General features: G+C 40.6%; 2 protein-coding genes and 1 long non-coding RNA gene across 4 annotated transcripts in view; 2 read left to right on the top strand and 1 right to left on the bottom strand.

The window, feature by feature from the left end:
- Window positions 1-589: 589 nt before the first annotated feature.
- LOC148340269 (uncharacterized) lies at window positions 590-3077 on the bottom strand. Its single transcript, XR_015842555.1, has 3 exons — window positions 2877-3077; window positions 2672-2779; window positions 590-1185 (listed from the first exon to the last, which is right to left on the bottom strand). It is a non-coding gene; the product is annotated as an uncharacterized LOC148340269 (long non-coding RNA).
- On the top strand, window positions 2284-3205 carry LOC148340268 (transcription factor HES-2-like). Its single transcript, XM_088291355.1, has 4 exons — window positions 2284-2412; window positions 2501-2596; window positions 2707-2794; window positions 2889-3205. Exons 1-4 carry the CDS (start codon window positions 2323-2325, stop codon window positions 3197-3199), a joined length of 585 nt encoding a protein of 194 aa, XP_088147481.1. The 5' UTR covers window positions 2284-2322; the 3' UTR covers window positions 3200-3205.
- Window positions 3206-4353: 1148 nt separating this feature from the next.
- Window positions 4354-22242, top strand: part of acot7 (acyl-CoA thioesterase 7) — a 34854-nt gene continuing 16965 nt past the window's right edge. Inside the window, exons 1-7 of one of the 2 annotated variants that reach the window (XM_088290972.1) lie at window positions 4354-4502; window positions 4611-4685; window positions 7598-7715; window positions 9373-9529; window positions 17774-17865; window positions 18624-18735; window positions 18959-19045. In XM_088290972.1, the coding sequence (XP_088147098.1) occupies window positions 4636-4685; window positions 7598-7715; window positions 9373-9529; window positions 17774-17865; window positions 18624-18735; window positions 18959-19045 (616 nt within the window). In that variant the 5' untranslated portion in view covers window positions 4354-4502; window positions 4611-4635. Of the gene's footprint in view, window positions 4503-4610; window positions 4686-6600; window positions 6766-7597; window positions 7716-9372; window positions 9530-17773; window positions 17866-18623; window positions 18736-18958; window positions 19046-22242 lie in introns of those variants that run through there. The other variant, XM_088290971.1, reaches the window with a different exon arrangement.

The raw sequence follows: 22242 nt of genomic DNA, 5'->3' as shown, positions 1-22242 counted from the left end.
CCATTTTAGATCTGTCCCTGCTCCAAAAACACCTGACTCAAACGATCAGCACATCAACAAGCCCTGTAGAAGCCTGAAATGATCCTGATTATTGGAATCAGGTCTGTTTGGAGTAGGGAGAGGTCTAAAACGGGCGGGATATGGCTCTCCAGGAACCGTAGTTCCCTACAACTGCAATAGAACATACATTTTAGCGCCTGTGTTATGCCACCAAATGTTAACTTTAAGGTAATTTAAAGTCTGTTCCCATACTTTTGCTCATTTGAAAAAGTGGGTGGCTTCAAACAAAATGTGCTCTGTCCTGAGTTCTTGAACACATCTTGATTTAAATAATACAATACAAAAGCTGGAATTTTTAACTTGTTTCTCATATTCATCGTTCGATCTCAGACCCAAATATCTTGTGTTTAGTGCAACTAAAATAAAGGAATTGACTTTGCCATTCTATTACTTTTAGAGGGGACTGAGCATATCTGGACTCTTATGGCTCAATCTTTCTTTCTTTCTTTCTCTATTTATTTATTTGTTTATGTATTTATTTTTTCTTTCATTCTTTCTTTCTATCTTTCTTTCCTTTGTCTTTCTTTCTTTCAGTCTTTCTTTCTATCTTTCTTTCTTTTATTTACTAATTTAGGCTCTCTACCAGATTGAGTGAGGTTTTTTTGTGCTTTGCGATACAATATGCCAAAAAAGGCATACAGTCAAGCCATAGAATAAAAATGCAACGCAGAGCCTCCATATTGGGGTGGGGGTGGTGGTAACAATTCGTTTCAGTTGCACATTATTAAAAACATGCAGATGGGGTAGCCACGCTAAACGTGCTTGGGGATCATGCGTCATGCGCGTTAAAGAAAGATCCACAGAATTCAATGACAGTGTGTGTGTCCGTGGTACAGCTAAGAAACGAATGAATGGCTGCGGGATGGTTTGACTGGATGGATCCAGCCTGAGGAGGAGGGGGGGTGAGGGTTTTTCAGAAGGGGTGCACAGAGCCATCTGCTCACCGTGGCGCGTGCTGCACGCGTGGTTCCCCTGAGTGCAGTGGCATCTGATGGCTTGACAAACATCTTCAGTTATTGTTCGATACCATTTCCATTTGAAACTGAAGTCTAAGTACACGTAGCCCACTTGAAAAGCACGAGGCATAAACCTCCCACTGTCCTCTCGAGATGAAGTCATCCACTCCTAAGCAGAAATACATCAAATGCACAATCATTTATTTTGAGTTTATTTTCAAAGATGTGCTGTCTTCTTTGTGTGAATCAAGTCACTTGCAGGACCCCTCCCCCCACCCTCCTGGTTTCAGCACCAGCCACTCTATGCTTAGCGTTGGCAAAAGGACGCAGAAAACACCCCACAGGTATTGAGGCCTCGCCCCCTCCGTCGAGAATTGCATAAACCTCATATGCAAAACTATTGTTGTCAAAATTTACGAGCAGATGTTACTTGGAAGTAGCGTGGCTTGGGTTTACTTGATGTGGCGTGGATTGGATTGGAGCAAGAGACCGGCTGTCTGTGGATCCTTTTTTCCACGCACGCAAACTTCAATTCTATACGAGACAGCTGGATCACGCCTTCTGTTTTTATTTTTTAAGTATTCATTCATCACATGTGTCCCCATGAGTACGTACACGCGCAAACATGTAGAAATAAAACCAATTAAAGATATTTAACTCAACTAAAACAATGAAAAAAGTATAGTAAATCGTTCTGAATATTAACCGTACATATTTACCCATACATCTTTTACAGAATTAAATATAATTTAAAAAAATGGGTAACTTTAACATAAACTCAAACATTTGTTTTGTTTCATTTTGGAAAAGTCTTGAGTGCGTGCGTAATTACGCAAGACAACAACGTTTTCGGCAAAATTACGCACAACTAAAAGCCATTGTCTCTTTTTATACGACATATTGAGCAATATATTACATCTTCTATGCGTGAGACGATTTTAAAAAGACTTCTATTCAAACATTTGTGGGTTTTATTTGTATAGGCGCAAACAAGTTTTACGCGCGGCGTCTGGATGTGGATTATGCATATTCTTTTGCTTGTCACAATGCAGACACGCACTGGAGTTGTCACGCTTGGATTTAAGTAAAAAACAGATGGCTATCTTAATAAACGTGATGCTTTTTTCTGTTGTTGTCGTCAAATGCGTGGCCAGTCACTCGTTTGGTGTTGGCTTGGGGGCGTAGACGTGACGCACGGGTACCGACGCCGTGGACGTGCATAAAAACCGAAGCCAGTGGCAGTTAGAAACACTTCCCCTCTGGTATCTGTCGAGGATACATCTCGAGAACTGAAAGGACGAATAACATGTCTCCAAATATGACTTGTGATGCTCTGGCATCCTTTTCGCCGAGACCCACCGTGGCCAAAAGAAAAGCAGCCCTTGAGCTCAGAAAGGTGAGTTGCGCCTTCCTCACACATTTAACTGTATTCGACTATTTTATATTTAATATATCGCCATACTTAACTCTGTTTGTTCTTTCAGACTATGAAACCTCTGGTGGAAAAAAGAAGACGCGCTCGTATTAACGACAGCCTGAACCACTTGAAAGAGCTGATTCTTCCTCTAACCGGCAGAGATGTATGTTCTTTTTAAATTGCGGTTGAATGGTTATATTGTTAGATGGGAAATGATTAGAGTAGGTTTTTGGCTCACTTGTTTTAACGTTTTGCTTTTTTCACCATCTGCAGAAGACTCGTTACTCTAAACTGGAGAAAGCAGGCATCCTGGAGATGACGGTTAGGTTCCTCAGTGACATCCCGTCTGTCAAAAATAAAAGTGAGTATACTAGAATATATTACTCACAAAAAGTGAGGAATGTTTGACTGTCTAAACCGATGAACTAACGGCTCATCATCACCTTTTATTTCAGATTCCACGGACAGTTATAAAGAGGGCTACAAAGCTTGCCTGCAGCGCGTCTCTGCGCTCCTTCCCAAAAGCAGCCTCGAGCCCGACGCAGCCCGACAAGTGACCGACTTCATCCAGCGGTCCATGGAAGCCAACGTCAACCGACAGTGCCAGAACTGCTGCAGTCAGAACTCCGCGGCTTTTCCGCACATCCAGCAGAGGCTCCTTAAACTCAAATCCAGCCTGGGTCACAAATCCGAGGACGCGGTGCCTCCCATTAGAGCTCGCTCAGTTCCACAGCACGACAGCGTCCCCATGTGGAGACCCTGGTAGATTATTCTAGTGGCGCCAACGCACACCACTCGCAGCGACTATAGCATGTTATATACATGTACGTATATACATTACATGTCGAATTAGCATGGCTTGTATATATATATAAGATTTATCGTAAATCGATTTAGCCGAGTATTGTATACTTACCATTTTGCGTACGCGTCGGTTGTCCTGTATAAGTTGACAAATCTAGACTGTCGTATTTTGTTAAAACTCCGCATGTATGTTTTACGTTAAATGTTTGGTCTACTTCGAGGACTGAATGAGTAAGGGCTATTGAAACAGCCCTGTAAGACCCTAAGGGTCACTGTTAGTGAATTTGCACTGTATGACTTCAGTGTTCTGAATCTGTGCAGATTGATTTTGTGGACATATTGTCTGTCACTGCAAGTATCTCTGATGGGATGTGTTTATTTTTTTGCAATTTTCAGCAAATTATGTATTTATGTAATGTAAATAAATAATAAAACTGCGACGTCGTAATATTTTGCGTTTGTCTCATTTTTCCATGCTGTATTGTTTTGTCTGTACATACAGTATCTTACACCACATTTTTGAAAAATATTTGTCAACACTGAAGAAGTAACTTTGTTACAGCCTGTTTACAGTGTAAAGTTACCGCCCCGTGAAAATAACTCAAGCACATAGCCATTAATTTCAAAACTATTGGCAACAAAAGTGAACACACCCCTAAGTGAAAACGTCTAAAATGTGCCTAAATTAGTTTTTATTATATTTTGTGTGGATCATCATTAACTTCTAGCCTGTCCTACTGCTTTTGGTAAAGAGTTCATCAGAGCTTCACGCGGTTGCCACTGGAACTCTTCCCGAAATCAACAATAAGGAGCTGGTGGACTTCAGAGAGGCCTTATGCATCGAGTGTAAATTGTCACTCCCTTGAGGGTGCATAGTGAGAATTATAAAAAATAGAAATACACGTACATTGGTTACATTATTTACACAGAGTGGGCAACGCATTCTCAGTGCGATCTATTCATAGCACAATACATTTTTTAACATAGCTATTGCTATTTGTAAGCTTCCTTGTGCTGAGTTGGTGTCCTAAACGCACGTTAAATTACATAAATTGTGTGTGGTTTCACTTTCGGTGTCTTTTTGAATTGGTTTCTGATGCCCTCTAGAGGCCGCTGGTGGAATTGTCCCGGAGTGTTGCGTTCATGAGCTCAGAGTCGCCTGGTTGAAACGGAAGCAAAATGGCTGTTGGCGTGACATTTCCAAACTAAACACCAGATACGTTTGACGAAACCGCTTGTTCAGCACATCGTAAATCCTTACACCCGTGAGAATCCTTTAAAGTTTTTTTTCCAAATCACTTTCGTCACCTTTTATTATTGGCAAAAGTCCCGGATACTGAGCGAGTGGTTTCATATGTCGTTTACTCCATCAGGATAGAGGACATCCTCACCAGCATCATGTCTGCGATGAAGGCTCCAGACGCCGCATCATCCCTTCAGCTATGCAGGTAGAATGTTTAATTGTGTTGGTTATGTTTATTACGATGTATTGTGACTTGTCGTCTTTATTAGACGTGCGACACACGAATACATACACGGAACTCACGTATGCCGGCGACTGTCCGTCGCGAGACTTTACGCAGGGGGTAAGTACTTTGGCACGACACCGGCTTAATCTGGTTTATCTCTTTTACGGGCTTTCTATCCTCGCACGTTATCGCCTTTGGTCACTACGTTGAAGATGTTTAACAGTGATGTCGCACCGCGCCAGACAGGATGTGTTAGGGGATGATAAAGCATTTTTCTTTCGTTCTTGTCACTCGTGTGTCGTATCTCGCCAAACATACTCTTTACACTTTAAACACGCACAAGATGATGACACCACATAACGTACTGATCACGGCTTTTTTTGCATATGAAAATATGTACAAATGAACAGCTGTGACTACTAATCGACATGAATGAAACGGCTTCATATGTCCCAGCTGCGTCGTTATAATCTTGTTCACCAACAGGGGGCGCAAAACGAACAAATATTTATTTCACACAGGCACGAGATGAGCAAATATTGTTTGTCAAACATGGGATTAAGGAGACATTATTTGTTTTTGACAACTTCAAACAGTTTTCTGGTTTCGTATGTGCAGTTACAAAATAAACTTCTGGATACCCTTTATATGCGAAGACGTTACTGAACTTCTCGATGCTCTTTATATGTGAAGACGTCACTGAGAAGCCTCAGTTTTACTCCAAGAAGGCATTCGAAGCATATTTGTGTTTTGTGTCAGCCTATCTTAAAGATAACTTTTTCAGACAAGTATGTAGGTCTACATTAGGGTGCAAAACAACACTTGGAAAGTGGATCAACAATGTCATTGGTTCCAGTATAAGGCAGTGTTTTTAAAAACTGGAAAAATCTTGTTTTAAAAAGAAATCTGCTCAACCCAAGCACCTCTTTATACAGAGTAAAATAAATGTTATGTCTTTTTTAAGAAGCCTGAGCACACTTGAGTTCATTTACCATTGCTATTTTTCTTTTGAGGATAGTCTTTTTACTGTTTTTGTGAGGGACATTCCCAGCAATGTTTATATTGAAGTACTTTTCTTACTAAACAAATTAGGAACAAGGCAGCATTTTTGCTGCATGTGGTAAATACGAAAGTGTTTAGAGCAGAAAACCTTAATCCAACCCAAAACCTATTGTGGAGCAGCCATCTGCTTCAAAAAAAAGATTGAGACATAAAATTGATGGGTGGTGAGGTACGCGATTGAGCCACATAGCTTTTGCACCATAATTGTAATAGCAGTATTCTGAACAGGATTACTGTCAAATAGTTGGCAATAATGACCCGACAAGTGGTTAAAAATGTGGCCTGTGACTTATAACAGTTATGGTTTGATTCCACTGACCAGCACAGGAATCACAAGTTCAAGAAGTGAACAATAACACCCACACCCTAGATTCACAGTCATGACAAGTATTTTGTGCTCGTATAAATTAAGAGCATACAGTATATGTCGAGAGTTTGAATAGGAATACGTGTTAATCTTGTTATTATGAGTAGTGATCTACAAATAATTATGATAAACATAGTGGCCTTTTTAGCTAGAAAACAAAAAAGGACAGATGTATGTGAAACCCCCCCTAAATAAAGTAAGTTATAGACCATTGTTTTTATAACTAAAAAGATATCACTAAAAAATACAAGTGTTTGCTTTTAGTGTTTTAACAGTGCTCACATCAGTCATTAGTTCCTTGGCAGAAGCAATCGACATTCCTGAGATTCCCTTGTCAGCCACGGCACACGACACTGATGGCGAGAGTCATTGTTTTTCTCTGCTTGGTGTCTTATCGCCTCATCACCGGGCGGGTTCTGATCCCGTCAGACCAGTTGTGATGGCGACTATAGTGACATCACTGCCTCAAATGTCAGACCTGGATGCAGAAAGCATCCAGAAGGCAAGTAAGTGCTGAGAGAACGACGACGAGAGAGAAGATCAGGTTTGGAAGATGCGTTGCTTCAGACCACCGAGAAAGTTTGTGCCCACTGAATTGGACACGGCATACATCAAATATGAGCTCTGCAGGTAGTTGACACAAAACTTATTATTTCATAATAGCGTATTTGATTGCAGTGTGACCTTTATACAATACGAGGGTGCACGTTTTTAAAGTGTCTTTTCAAAATTAAAGGCCATTCCACAGAAATGCCAGCATTATGATCTGCTCTGTTCTCAACGTCGGTTCATAGTTGCGTTAACTTTGTTGCTGTGACTAACTCTGAGTCATTTTGTTCTCAGTCATTCATAAAAACATGAACCATTCAGTCAGATGGTAAATGTGACTCATTTGCCACCTTATTGTGTCAAGATGTGGATTTTCTTGTTTTTATGACCCATTAGAAGAGCACCACCTTTGTTTTGGCATCTGAGATGAGCTCTAAACCGAAAAATGACTCAGACAGCAAACAACAGGAAAATGTAACAATAGATATGATTACTTGTGGAATTATACTAAACCCAAGTTCCTGTAAAGGTAATGACGCTTGATTGACTGTAGACTGGTAGATTATGTTTGTCCCCCCCTTGTAAACTTGTTCCATACATGACAGATTGTCATTGATTAGATTATTTAACATCTCATCGGGTCCAAAGTACATCGCATGAAACAGCATTCAGCTCATATTGTTTTTCTTATGAGTCTATTTTATCTATCAGCATCACATTCTCCTGAGTAGGTCATTGTTTTCCTTTCTCTAACCCGCCTTCCATGAAACACCAGTCAAATGAATACGAACCACAACATTTTTCCAAGTGAAACAAAAAATGAGTGATTAATTTTCTCTTGTGATGAGAGTAAATGGCACGTAAGGGACAAACCATGCTGCCCACTACAAATTACATCTCTCTTTTACCACAGGATCATGCGGCCAGATGATGCCAACATTGTCGGTAACGTGCACGGCGGCCACATCCTGAAGATGATCGAGGAAGCTGGCTGCATTATTAGCACGCGGCACTGCAACACACAGAATGAGGTGCGAGGTGACAACCATATCCATTTATTTGTGTTTATCTTATTTTAAATTTACGCTGTTATTTATGGTAATGACGGCTCTGTTTTCATCATCTCCGTATTCAAGTCTTGCTAAGTTATTTTTGGCAGTTCTGCTAAGTCCCGCAGACTCAAAGCCGCACTACGTTCCCTCTCGGCCCATCATGTTCTAATTGGGTTCCTCAAATTTCTCATGTTCTGTCAGAGCTTTCTAGCATCTTTGGGGCACATTTGTTGGCTTGCCGGCAGAGTTGAATGAAACTCCCTTGCCTGGCTTAGCTCCAGTGTCGGCATCAGCGCAACGGGACAAACGTAGGCAATTCTGTCACTCAATAAAAGTCTGATAATAGTTTCCTGTCAGCAATTTATTCATTAATCTATCTCACTGCAGTGTTTTCTCTGTCTCTCTCTTGTCAGTCTTGTCTGTGCTGTCAGGTTCAGTTGTACATTTTCATATTCAACACCCCCTTTTTAAGACAGCTAACAACGTTTCTCATCCTCACCCTGACTGCGAAACCAAATATTTTGACATTTTCAAGATTTCTACTGGCATCCACACCATGACAATCACAGCTTGTAGTCTTTGCCTTCTGCATCACTGGCATTGTCTCCTGTTTTCTCCACAGTGGAGTGGACTGAAAGCAGTAGTTGCTGGAAGGTGACTACTTACATGGTACCTGGCTATCTTTCAAATCAAAATGCCCCATTGAGGTCAATTATATTTGAAATACTTTTAGGATATTTTCAGTCCATATTGCCAGCAACGTTATATAAAAATGCCCAAATCAAGCCGGTGGCCAGCTAGTTAGCGGCTGTGCGAGAAGGTGTCGAAGCAGTCCACTGGACATGTTCACTCAGCACTCCTCTGCACAGCACATAGAATTGGACAGAACACTCCCAAGCGAATATGCAAATCATAGTCCTTTAGGCCAAAAACCTGTTTAATACCGGCTCTACCTGAGCCAGACTCCTATTAAGCCAATGACAATCGAAAAAACAGGAGCATTGAAATACAAATGATTACTGAAGCAACAGTTCAGCTTTACCTTTCACCCACTGAATCAATTCTGCTTTGACGCAGATCGTTGGATCCTTGTCTTGCTTTCCACAACGTTCTGATGATGTCTTACCTTTCAGCCTCTCTTCAGAAGTGACGTGTAATCTACAAAATCGTACGCAACTGCTTCACTGAATACACATGCTCAACCTAGACAGTATTTGAATATTTACAGCGCTTAAACATGTTTTAAAGCACTCCACATATTTAATTAAATGTTTAAAAAACAGTGTGCATTTAAGCATTTCATGATGCTGGATGGTATCTTTGTGACAGGTAGTTTCATAAATTAGTTCAACACTGCATGTCAAACTCAATTCATGAACTGACTTACTCATAAACACCATCAAAGAGTATTGAAAACGATATTTGTTTATATTGCGGAAATTTGTGTTTGAAAAGCTCTACAATGCAGCAAAGTCTCTAAATAAGCATTATCACGCAATACATCTTCAGACATAATGGTACCTTGCTTGTCTGATCAAAGTAGACGTTAGATGTTAACTATGTTTGCTTTCCATTCAGTGTTAATCAAGAGTTTTGCTACACGTTTAATAACATTGTACTGTATTGCCTTCCCCAGGATCGCTGCCTGGCTGCTTTGGTTCGTGTGGAGAAGACTGAGTTCTTGTACCCGCTGTTCATCGGGGAGGTTGCACACGCCACGGCTGAGATCACGTACACCTCGCAACACTCGCTGGAAGTGCAGGTCAAAGTCATGGGCGAGAACATCCTCACAGGTGAATTGTCAAGACATTAAAGCTTCATTAGATTATTATGTCTTTCACATGTTGTCCTCTGGGAAAATCATAACTTTTGTTGACTTGCTGCCATTCACCAGTGTTAACCTTTTGCCTCATTCTTCCCTCCACCTTCCTACATAATAGTGAGAATACGAACAATGACAACCATTCATGTGTGCAGGCATTCACTGATAACAAGCATAATTCCAACACACCCAGATATACACACGCTTGTCCGAATTCGTGGCAGCTTCTGTGGTGTGGTCGCACTTATTCAAGTCTCTGGTATACTGTAACCAAATACAGCATATTGTGTCCATTATATTCTATATTCTTTTACAATACGATGGGCAACTACCAAATAAGAGGTATCCTATGTGATAGGCTTTTCATTTATTTTTGTTACAATTTATCTTTCAAAAACTTTACTTCAACAATGATTAAATTTAAGTTGTTAACAGTTAGACACAAACTGTACCTTGAAAACAAATTATTGTCAAAGATTAAATGTAAATAAATACAACTGAACCGAATTAGATCTGGGGTGGGCAAACTTTTTGATTGGCGGGCCACAATGGGTTCTAAAATCTGACAGAGGGGCTGGACCAGGAACAGATGGATGGAGTGTTTTGGTAACCTCACCTCATCGGAGGAATCAAATACATTTAATTTTAAATCAAAGTGAATAAAAGCATTACAACAATATATATGTATTTGAAAAACCACATTATTTAGAAAATAAAACATTAACAAGGTTTATTCATTTAATTTTTTCTCAAGTTTAGCTAGCTGCATTAAAATGTTTAACGGGCCGCATGTGGCCCCGGGCCGTAGTTTGCCCACGCCTGGTTTAGAGTGAGCCCAACACTAGTGGGACTTGGACCACACTGCTATAGGTCACGAGATGTGCCCACTCAGCCATCTAAGTGGCGAATAAGGGCTGGACAGTAATTCCTGGACCCAGAGCTCACATATAAATACAATAAGCTCCAAAACAAGTTTGTACACATTATTTTTTCAGTGGCATAAATGCTCTGTTTTAAATATTAAATTTACATTACAAATAAATAAACCCTTTTAGTGTCTGTTTAATTCCAAACACATTGATTCTGATTAATGAGAAGTCCTGTGATTCTAAAGATACATTCACTACACACAGACTGGAGCAATTACAGCACTGTACTATTCAAAGTAGTGTAACATTTCTGCAGTTGTATCAGTAGAGGGCGGCACACACAACATAACATCCGTAATGGGAATAGTTTGTGCACAGAAAACAACCACGTAGGCCTCCTTTTTGTCTTATATAGCAATATTTTATGTATTTGTGAAAATGATTCAATTGTGGCGTCGAAGGTGCTGCTGCATCATAGCAATCTGTCTTACTTTTAAGGGTCTTTGATGCATAAGAAGGGGACATTGATTCATTGATAAATGCAATGCCCGCAGACTGAATGAAGGAAGACTGAAAAAGGAGGGAAGGATGAAGGAGGTGTGAGAAACAAGAAGTATCCCCGAGACAGCTGTTGCCCTAGCAACAGGCTTGAACTGGTTGGTTGGCTGGTTGCTGGGTTGGAAGTAGGTTGACAGATATGCTTTGGAGATATGAGATGACAAGTGGAGAACAGCACACAATCAGTACTTGCCCAAAAAAACGGTGTGGAAGAGTCCATTTCTGCCAGTCAAAGTACAATCTACACCCGTCACCTGCATCGAGCCAACTTGTTGAACCCAAAGTATGAAAACATGTTAGTACCTTGAAGGGTACTATTCCAGTGAGAAATAATGATGAAATAAAAATGGTACACCAAATATTTAAATATTCAAGATTTGGTGTTAAAATCTGGAGTTTGGGGACTCTGCATAGTAGCGGCCCCTTACCAGGTGCAATCTTTGCGTGTACCTTGAGACAATGGTGCTAGACGGTTGAAGGAGGCAACAATTATTTTTTGCAGTTGTCAGGCTGGCATCCTCTTTGGTGTTGAGGCCCTCGACATGCCCACAGATATTGGTGTGCACCCTCTCACACTCTTTTCTGAAAAATGTCTATCTACGGGGAATAATAACGATCCTACTCACAAATTCACTTACTCAGTGTGTTGGGAATCACTAATCAACGGTAGGCCTACGTAGTAACTATGGTCAGGAGAGATCAGCTAAAAATCTATCACACACAAAACAAAGCAATTTGATTTGCAAGAATATTACATTGTTTACTTCAGTACAGTGGTAAACAAATTATCTGATCATAGAATATTCAAAGCTATTCACAATTTTACGTACACTGTAAGTAATGTGTAGAATTTACTAAATTTTATGACATGACTTTAAAAATGTGGATTCAGATGATTTTATTTTGTGCAATCACTTGATGTAATCAAATTCAGTGTACTTCCAAGCAACTCTTCAAAAATTAATCAGAGTGTAGCCAATATTCCCATTAAGGGCCTTTGGTTTCCTAAACAGAAGCACATCATGAAAATATGGTGAAAATAATCCAAATCTAAAGTCTTGTTAGTGGCCTAACTTTAGCCCACATAACGGTACAATGAAAAGTCAATTTTTTTTGTCTTACATTGTATTAATGTCCGCAATATTCCTTTTGATGAAATAGTTATTTTGATCATGTATATCTATGACGTATATCTAATAATCATATTGAACATTTTGCAATTATTTGTGACTGCCCATTTAAAAAAATGATTTTGATAATCTCAACGATTTTGAGTGAAATAAGTAAGTCTTCTTCCTTATTTCGATGGCTCCAATCTCGTTGTACACTGAGTATCATGAAAATAAAGGGCATTCTGAGTCTGATTCAGGCATTTCATGGTGAAAAAGGACTCAGTTATTATTGTAGTTGAAAAAAAAAATAAAAATAACAGCTGCATTAGCACTCAAGTTCTCAGTTTTACATGTATACCATACGTATATGACATTATTTTTTACTTCAAATGCCAATTTCACAATAGATTTGGTAGCATGCTGTCTCGTAATAAGGAGAATAGGAATGTCTATGTCATTGCCATGGCAACCCTCGCTCATCACAGTTGAGTTCCATGATATGTGGACGAGCCAGGACGCACCTCAAGAGATAGTGCACTAAAATGATTACGTTTCTGATGATTGTTGTGTATGTGTAAAGAGTTCCTACTTTTGGATTTGAAAGAGTGGTCACATTTTCTATTTGCAAACCAAGCAAACAAATTGGTCACACCCCATTTTATGTGGATTTTTCATACTTCGTTAACTCCGAACTATATTTTTCAGATTACCTTGCAGCCTTGAATGCAGAATTTGACTTCAAAATAATTAAATCGTATTATTTGAGTGCTTCAGATAATTAGTATTCAATTCATGTAGTTTCAGTGTGGCAAAACTAGTCCACTGTACTCATTCTCAGAATTTTGGATTTTGGGACTCAATGTGAAACTTAACATGTGTATAAGTCACCTTTTCAGATCAGTTGCAAGAAATGTAGGGATTTCATTATCTGGGATTTGTAATATCATCAAAACTTTCAGAGAATTTGGAGAAATCACTGCATTTAAGCGGCAAGGCCGAAAAGCAACGTCGAATGCCGGTGACCTTTGATCCCGCTGGTGACACTGTATCAAAAACCCACATCTCTGTATTAAAGATATCACCACATGGGCTCAGTAACCCTTCAGAAAACCAATGTCAGTCAACATAGTTTGCTGCTAAATCCGTAAGAGCAACTTAAAACTCTATTATACAAAGCAAAATCCATTCATCAACAACACCCAGAAACTCTGCTGGCTTCTCTGGGCCTAAGCTTATCTAAGACGGCCTGATGTAAAGTGGAAAACTGTTCTGTGGTCTGACGAGTCCACATTTGAAATAGTTTTTGGAAATTGTGGATGCCGTGTCCTTTGGACCAAAGAGGAAATGATCCATCTGGACTGTTATGGACGCCAAGTTCAAAATCCAGCATCTGTGATAGTATGGGGCTATGTTAGTTCCAATGGCACGGGTAACTTACACATCTGTGAAGGCAGCAATAATGCTGAAAGGTACATTTAGGTTTTGGAGAAACATATGCTGCACCTGCTCATTTCAGCAAGTCAATGCCAAACCACATTCTGCATGTGTTACAACAGCATGGCTTTGTAGTAAATGATTGCAGCTGTGCATCAAGCAAGAACGTTGACGAATTCCACTTACAAAGCTTAAACAATTGTTATCCTCACTTCCCAAACGTTTATTGAATGTTGTTAAAAGTGGTAAACATGACCCTCTCCCAGCGATTTTGCAACGTGTTGCGGCCATAAAATTCTAAATAATTATTATTTGCTAAAGAAAATGAAGATTTTTAAGGTTACATCAAATATATGTTTTTTATAGTGTATTCAATTAAATATAGTTTGAACATGATTTGCACATCATTGTATTCTGTCTTTATTTACATTTTAAACAATGTCCCAGCTTCAGTGGAATTGGGGTTGTATACCCTGGCGTAATGTGCATATGTATGGCGTACTGTACATATGTGCATGTCTGCATGTGTGCTTGTATCAGTGTTTGGCCCTTTAAAAGGTTCCTGCGGGGCCGAGGGGGAAGAGAAGATAACGGGAGCAGACATTATTTGCTTCTGTCATGTCGGCTTAGCATCAGGTCCCACACACTGAGGTCCAGTCACACATGGACGCCAAGTGGGTGTACCTGAACACGTCTCATACACACGCACACACCCCCACCCACACACACGCACCCCCACACACGCACACGCATATTAAGTGTAGAGATGATACAATATGCACATACTGACACGTTGTACATGGACAAAGCCCACGCACTCAACGCACATGCTTGAGCTCTCTCAAAAAGATGTCTTACATCAGATTCTCGAGGGAGGACCTTTCATATTTGTGTCTTGATATTTGGACAAAGCTTTGCGGGCAAATATTTGTGTAAATGTCCAGTCTCGTAGGGTTATTGCCTAGTTTGTTTTTTATGCAAATTTCTGTATATTCATACATTCTAATATGCATTCCTGTAGGCTCTTCATGGTTCCATGCATTTATGTGTATTTCGTGTGGTGGAGGAGGCAGGGCATCCAGGTTCCACAGTCAGTCAGGCAGGATCTCATCAGGCAGGCCTCAGTCACGGCCCCCCAGGGGGAGCCTGCCTACTGTGGGCACAAGCCGTGATGATTGTCCCCGCTGTGCACAACGCTCATGCGCACTCTACACAGATGCGCAGTCACACACTCACGCACACCGATTTGCATATGCGTATGTACAGTCCTGGTGCATACTCTGTAAAACAAAGTCTCACATTCCGAGTTACACACAACAAACGTGGTCTCCATAATGCACACAATTGGGCTTTTGGCCACCATTCACAAATGACAACACACAATTTGCATGTACACACACGGGGAGGTAATCACATGCACACTCAGGGATGCATTTGCATAAACACTGTATACACAAATCGTACCCCCCCTTGTGTGCTACATGCGCGCACACTTACACATGCATAGACACAGCTGAGAGCAATGCATTATGGGTGAGGCTTAAAATAAGCATGACAGTTCCCGCCGTGATCCTGATGGGTCATTCAACTGCACACTCTGAATGTTAGCTTTGTGAGCCTGCTAAGACGCATTTGCTAAATGCATTATATGCTTTAACGTAATCATGCATATCATGACATCTCAGGTATTCAAATGTGAACACCTAACAGTTGAATAGAATAATGGGAAAAAAAACTACTTTGGCTTGAAATCACATAGTCCCAGTAGGCCAGAGTGTGCCTCAGTTAAAAGCAATTTCGCCTTGGCACTGTGCAATGGACAAATCTGTGTTTTTGATCCCTCATTCTGGATCACGTTGTAGAGGAGGCAGAAATAGTATAGTTTTTTTTTTATGTATATGACTTGAGGGAGTGGAAACTGCTGTGAGAGACAAAGCAGAGACTGGCAGGGTGACAAAGTTACAAACAGTTGTGATTAAACTACTTTTTATATGAAGTGGATAAAGCGAGGGAGGCTTTATTTTGGAGAGAGTGTGAGAGGAAATATGACGATGGAGGGGCTGCAAACAGCTGAAAGATCTCAGTGACGACTGCCGTGATCCATTCAGTTATTATGGTGTTGAAAAACGAGTATAAGTAAAATTATAACATCAACACCTGTCTGAAATTGTGACTAATGCCTTTAAATTGGCTTAATGGTGATTGAGTGATGCAAAAAGAGCAGGACCTATCTACACAAAGGCAACAATTACAATCCCCTCATTACCTCCACCAAGTACAAGTAGCTAATGCTTAAATTGGCCCGGATTAACGCACACGCAGGCCTGGGGCCCCATTTATGCTGCAGTACCCCCAAATGAACAATGTAAAATAAAACAATAATTGAATTGTAATTCATCCAACCAGCCGCGCTCTCAATCACACCTAGGGCCAATTCAGGGTGTCCAATCAGCCTACAATGCATGTTTTTGGAATGTGAGAAGAAACCAGAGTACCCGGGGGATAGCCATGCAGGCATGGGGAGAACATGCAAAGTCCACACAGGAAGGTGGGAGCCGGAATCGAACCCTGCAACTCTGAACAGTGAGGCCATCGTGCAAATCAATCGTCCTCCGTGCCACCCCTCTAAATATGTTTAGCATAATTATATGCTTCTAAGTGGGAACAGTTCAAAGAAGACCATTTTCTGTTCCAGCATGACTCTGTCCCAGTGCCCCAAGCAAAGCCCAAAGGCATGCTTTGAGGAGTTGGGTGTGGATGAACCCCAACAATCATCTTTGGGATGAACTACAACATTGAATGTAAAACCGGCCTTCAAAAATATGTTTCTGGAGGAATTCACAGATGCAGAATTTTACGAATAGCGTGCATGAACTGTAATCATAATGAGGCCATCATACTGCTTCGTTGAACACACAAAGGCTGCTGTTAAAACGTCAACATGGTCAAACATTGACATGGTTGTCATTCAATGTGGAGGGACTTGAAATTGAAAGCCAGTTCCCTGATTCCATTCTGGCAAAAAAGGTCATGTGAGAATGGTCCTCAACAGTAACGTATTTCAACCCCCTTCTCCCTTCTCTTCCTCCTCCACCCTGAACACAGTTCACTCATAACATCCAGCAGTGGCTAATAATAGACTGGACTCTAACAGTCTTGGTAGAGTCAAGGATATGTAAATTTGACTCATTTTCCTGTGGGCAACTTCCTGGTTGCTGTCAAGGGCGGGAGCCAATGAATGGACGAGGAGAGAAGAGCGGTTGGCATGGTAACGCTGACCGGCTGTCAGTGCAGTTTTAACTAGGGTGTAAGATGCAAATGCTACTCCCCAAGAGACGTCTGCTTTAAACCTGTGCTATTGTTGTTATGTGTTGTCACAATGTACATATATTTTTCTATTATCCTGTCCTGTGTTAGCAGGACCATTTACATTTATTTGAATCATCATCAGCTACAAACAAATGCATTCCTCTAGCCTGTGTGCCCGAATGCCTCAAAATAGCCTCCAGTTCTCACAGTTAACGAATTAAGTGACAAAGTGTTGGCAGAATAGAACAGATATCACCATGACAACCTCTCCGCCTGATTGCTATGAGAAGTGATTTTTGCAAAGGTTGTTTTCTGATCTTCTGCCTCTTGGTGTTGCAAGGCAGATAAAATCTTTCATCCCTCCTAAATGATGCAGTGTATTGTAAGTACGCAGAAGTAGGAGCTTGAGTTAGTTTTAAATTCAATTTTGGCAAGAGACCTGCTTGATCTTTTGCTATGAGTAGTTTTGCTAAACACTACCAAAAATGGCCTCACTCAGCACTTCTTAAGTGATTTAAGAATGATGTCTGATTCCAAACTGGCTTATCCCTGGATACCTATTTCAACCGTTATTCCCTCCCGAAATGTCTATTAATAGAGTGTGACTGCATGTACTTATACTGTAAGTGAATTGTTCCAAAGTTTTAAACTGCCTTCAAATATTGGCCAACTTGGTCAAATTTGGAGCAAATTTGTCACTGATATTTAGTAAGGCTGAAACAGTTAATCCAAAATGAATTATTTGCCCACAAAGCAAGACCTTGTCAGTTTGTCATCGTCAACTTTGTCCAGCTGTCAACAAGTTTCCCTCACTCCTAATCAGCGATTGCTTTGCATGGGCTGCCCATTTTCAGAATGTATTGAGAGTAGAAAGCATTCCCAGTGACATTTTCCTTGGGTAGAAGACTTTGACCTTTTTCTCTGTGACTGCAGGTGCCAAAAAGCTGGTCAACAGGGCCGTGCTGTGGTACGTACCCTGCTCTCTGCAGAATGTCGACAAGATCATGGAGGTGCCGCCCATCAAGGTACGTGGAAAACGTCAGCTGCCCTGACCTTAATCAACCAAAGTCTGGCACTTCACCAGGCTCCTATTTTTTTCCGGAGCGAGGCCATCCGATCAAGTAATAGTCATGCAACATTTGAAATGTCTGTTTTAATCATCTTGCCTGAATGCCACTCTAAGAAGACTCCGTTAATGGGACGCGATGCATTAGCGGAGTGCTTATTTATGTCAGTGCAATGCTGCTGCTCCAATTATAAATGTCTTGTAGACTTTTCGGTTTGTCCGTGCGAAATGAGGTAATCAAGTACCTGATTTTGACAGCTTTAAGACCATTTATATCTTAATATTCAGAAAAATCAGTCAAACCTGGCTCTTGCATAAAATCAGCTCACCCACGACCCCAGTGAAGATAAGCGGTATAGAAAATAGATGTATGGATGGCGTACAAAGAGAGAAACAAGTTAACCGCCTGCATTAACAAAAAAAAAAAACATCTATCTCTCTCATCTTTGCTTCACATCACAAAACAGTCTCCTAATATATGAGAAGTTCCCTCCCTCATCAAGATACCAAGAAGAGCAATAGCTAGATTATTCTCAGAAACATGATAAGACCCCCAATTGAGCGCTTTGCTATCTTGACACACCACATGCAAGGCAAAGGAGAGGTTACAGTTTCAGATGTGAAGAACAGGGTGGAAAGTGTTTTCCATTACATGATTGTATAGTTAGTGAAAAACATCACATGGCAACAGATTTTCCATTACGAATCTCTGTATAGTTTGACGCAGAACAAGAGGAGGAGGGTCGGAAGCGCTATGAGGCTCAGAAGTCGGCGAGACTGAAAACCAAAGAAATGGTTGAAGAAGTTGTGCCACCTCCACCTAAGCCAGGTAACAGATTCGCTTAGAAGGAATGTAATCACATCCAAAAAGAGGAAAATATGTCCTGTACAGACACATGTTTTTATATAAACAGAGGATATGCCAAAAGTTTCAGCATGCTGTCTTTCTAAGTGTGCTGTTATGAGTGCATAAGCAGTATTGCAGTTGGAGCACATACTGTATAGGCAAAATATGCCCGTGTACTGTAATGCATTGTTCTTTTGCATTGCAGAAAAGCACACAGTTGGCTTCAGCCAGTCCAGTCTGATCCATTTGGTGGGTCCTTCTGACTGCACGCTACATGACTACGTTCATGGAGGTGAGTTTGTTGGCTTGCCGCAGTCTTTTCAAACTGGCTGAAAAATACCGGGTTGAGCCACAACATATTTTTAGATTTTCACTATAATGTGATGAAACTCTAATTGAGGTCAATTAATCGATTATGTTGGGTATATATATATATATATATATATATATATATATATATATATATATATATATATATATTTTTTTTTTTTTTTTTTTTTTTTGCACAGTAAAATGGTCCCCAATGATATACCAGCGTTTTAAAAAGTTTGCTGTGGGTGCCAATTTGCGCCCACTTTAACAATGAACGTTATCGCCACCTGCAGGACTGGAGTGGAACAGTATCATCTGACACACTGCTTTTTGAAAACAAGTTTTTAATGTTATGGAATATTACACACACAGTAATATGCTTTAATCACTTATAGTTTGCACTTTACTTGCCTTATGACTTATCGGTCTAAATTATTTTGACACATTTATAGCCACTGCACAAAGAGGGCTTGCTGCTTCATAGCCTGACTGATGCCTTTTGGCCTGTCAATATCTCAGTCTGACAGAACTTGGCTTCGGTCGTTGGAGAATTTAAGTCCTAAAATATGCATCACGGCCCATTATATGCATGTGCATAATGGAGCTGGTTTATTTCTTAATTTATGCATTAAATATCCTTTTAGGGATCAATAAAATATTGCAGTGATTTAACATCCACTCTCATGATGGTATGCAGAAGGCAAAAGCAGCCATTTTGTCTGTTCTGAGCATCTATACAGTACAGACTCATCTGCGGTCAAATAATAATTGTGAGGTTCACAAACCCCGCAATATATATTGGTGATATGTATCGGTGCTACTTTTTCTGCAGTTTCCTTCTTCATCCCGGACGTTAGCAAAACAAAAGGAGGAAGCGGCATTTCTGTGTTTGGGTTTCAAAACTGATGCAGACTAAACCCACGGCCTTATAGTGTTGTGTGGATGTCCCGCAGGGGAGGATGAAGCTGAGACTACCACAGAAGAGAAGCGAGTAAAGGGAATTGGGATGAATCACAAGGGCTGTAGTAGAGGGAACAATGAAAAATAACTGTGTCTAAATCAATCAAATCAGTTTATTTTTATAATTCTTGTGACTGAGCTTATGACCTTCAAGTTGATATTCTGTCCAGCACAGAAAAGAAAATTCATAAAATGATTGGAAAACCAAAGGAAGGTTTTTAGAGCAGTCTGATTGAGTTCATGTTTACATTACGGTGTGCTAAATTTAGGACCTTTAACAGCAAGTCAAAGTAATTGCAGCTATAGGGACAAAGTGAGTTATTGTCAAGCTTTTTTACAACTCCTTCCCCATTCCACTGTGGTGACAGACAAATATGCCAAACTATGGACGAAGGAAAACTGGAAGATAATGCACAGAACAGCATCCACTATTCTGGAAAAATGCTTTCCATAATTTTGGGGCACGTCTGTGGACATTTTAGTGCATATGTGAGGTTAATGATGGATCCGAGACCGAATGCCTGGCTCATCATCTCTGTCCACTTTCATCCAAAGGAGATGAGGTCAGTCGCTCCAAATCAAACTCATCCAAGCATGCCTTTATGAACCTCGCTTTCACAGTCACGCTGGCCCAAACGGCTAAAACTGCCAGATTGCTTAGGTTCGAAGCATGCAATCTTTTCAAAATGTCTGATTAAGACGACCAGTTAACTCATTCATTGACAGCTTTTTTTTTTTTTTCCGAAGCGGAGCATTTAGACTGACTGACTTTCAAGACCCTCAGTACATGTGTTGTGTAACAATATAAACATTGAATTTCTCAAAAGAAAGTGCAGCATTTCTTCTTTCACCAGAGGAAAACGTAGTTTCTATTTTTTTTTTTTGGGTTGGTTTCTGACCATGCAGTGTAGTGGAGTTATGGTGACACTTGAGAGAAATCGGTTTGTTTGAGCTGTCAAGTCCGAAATGTGAACATAAATGTGTTCTGCACACGCAACGGACGGCATGCTTTTTCATTCAATGTATACTGGTGGGATACAATTTATTTGTTTAAGAAGTGTTTCCAACTACATCTGTCCATATAGTGTATGCGGCATTTCTGCCAATGTCATGGGTGTAAAGAATGCATGACAACAACAAGCAAGTGTGAGTGAAATGAACGGGAGAGAACGCATGGAGGGCAGGACAAGAGATCGAAGCAAACAGGGCGGGGCGGATAAATGTTGCACGTGTCATGCTTGGCTTTTTAATTTGGAGAGCTTGCTGAGACATCTGTCCAATTAAGAGTCAAATGGAACAAGAACATGCACACACACACACACACGCATGCACACCCCCGCACACACACTGTCTTCATACATGCTATTGCTCATTAGGGCAATGTTCCCCATTGCTCACTGCTGCTGCTTGCACTACACTTATTTTGTTTACATAAGCACGAGTCAGGTCAGGCAGCCTCCCTTCTTTTCCTCCTCGGCTCTCTGCAGCTCTTGCTTGAGAGAATTAACTTCTATTTGAGAATACAAACTAATCATTTTCTGTATGTTTCCCCTCCGCTCCGTGGAAATGTGACCTAGTTAGCTGCAGCCTAAGGAGACGTAAAGCACGCGCATCAACACAGGAACATTCAAGAGCTCGTAGATGAACATCCTGCTGGTTAACAGAGGAAATCTTATTGAATGTCCTCTTATTGAATGCAGCAACATTGGAATAGCTGACGTCACATTCATTTATACAGAAAGACAAGTTGATGCAATTATTGATGCAATTCTCTCTTTTTGGTAAATTCAACAAATTAATTATTGCTGTTATAATGTTAGTTTAACATTAAACTTCAAGAGTATCTCATGTTTACGCTCGCAAATCGTAGCAAAGAAAATTGTTGAATGACGTCTCGGTGGTCAGGTCACTTGCATCTCCATGCACCTTTGTAGTCACCAACTGTAATGTCTTTGAGTGTGGGAAACGGCGTGTGATTGTGTGCATGTGTGGTTATTTGTCTATGTGTCCCCAATGATTGGCTGGCAACCACTTCAAGGTGCCCGTTGACAGCTCGGATGGGCTCGAGTACGGCCGCGACCCTCTCGAGGATAAGCGTCTCAGATAATGGGTGGATATAGTTAATCTGCTCAGCTAACGCCCAATCGTGACTCAGGTGAGCCGTCATTGGTTGTTACCTGAGCCCGCGGCAACTGTGATGTTATTTTCAGTCGACAG

This window comes from Idiotropiscis lumnitzeri, chromosome 3 (genome assembly GCF_059441095.1).
Source record: "Idiotropiscis lumnitzeri isolate Australia: NSW breed Sydney's pygmy pipehorse chromosome 3, RoL_Ilum_1.0, whole genome shotgun sequence".
Classification (NCBI taxonomy): Eukaryota; Metazoa; Chordata; class Actinopteri; order Syngnathiformes; family Syngnathidae; genus Idiotropiscis; species Idiotropiscis lumnitzeri.
This window is presented reverse-complemented; position numbering and strand designations above follow the sequence as displayed.

Excerpts from the sequence above, each read along its gene's own strand:
- LOC148340268 (XM_088291355.1), top strand. The coding sequence starts at position 2,323 with ATGTCTCCAAATATGACTTGTGATGCTCTGGCATCCTTTTCGCCGAGA. Across the intron at positions 2,597-2,706 it reads TTCCTCTAACCGGCAGAGAT|AAGACTCGTTACTCTAAACT; the intron begins GTATGTTCTTTT and ends CACCATCTGCAG. Across the intron at positions 2,795-2,888 it reads CCCGTCTGTCAAAAATAAAA|ATTCCACGGACAGTTATAAA; the intron begins GTGAGTATACTA and ends CTTTTATTTCAG.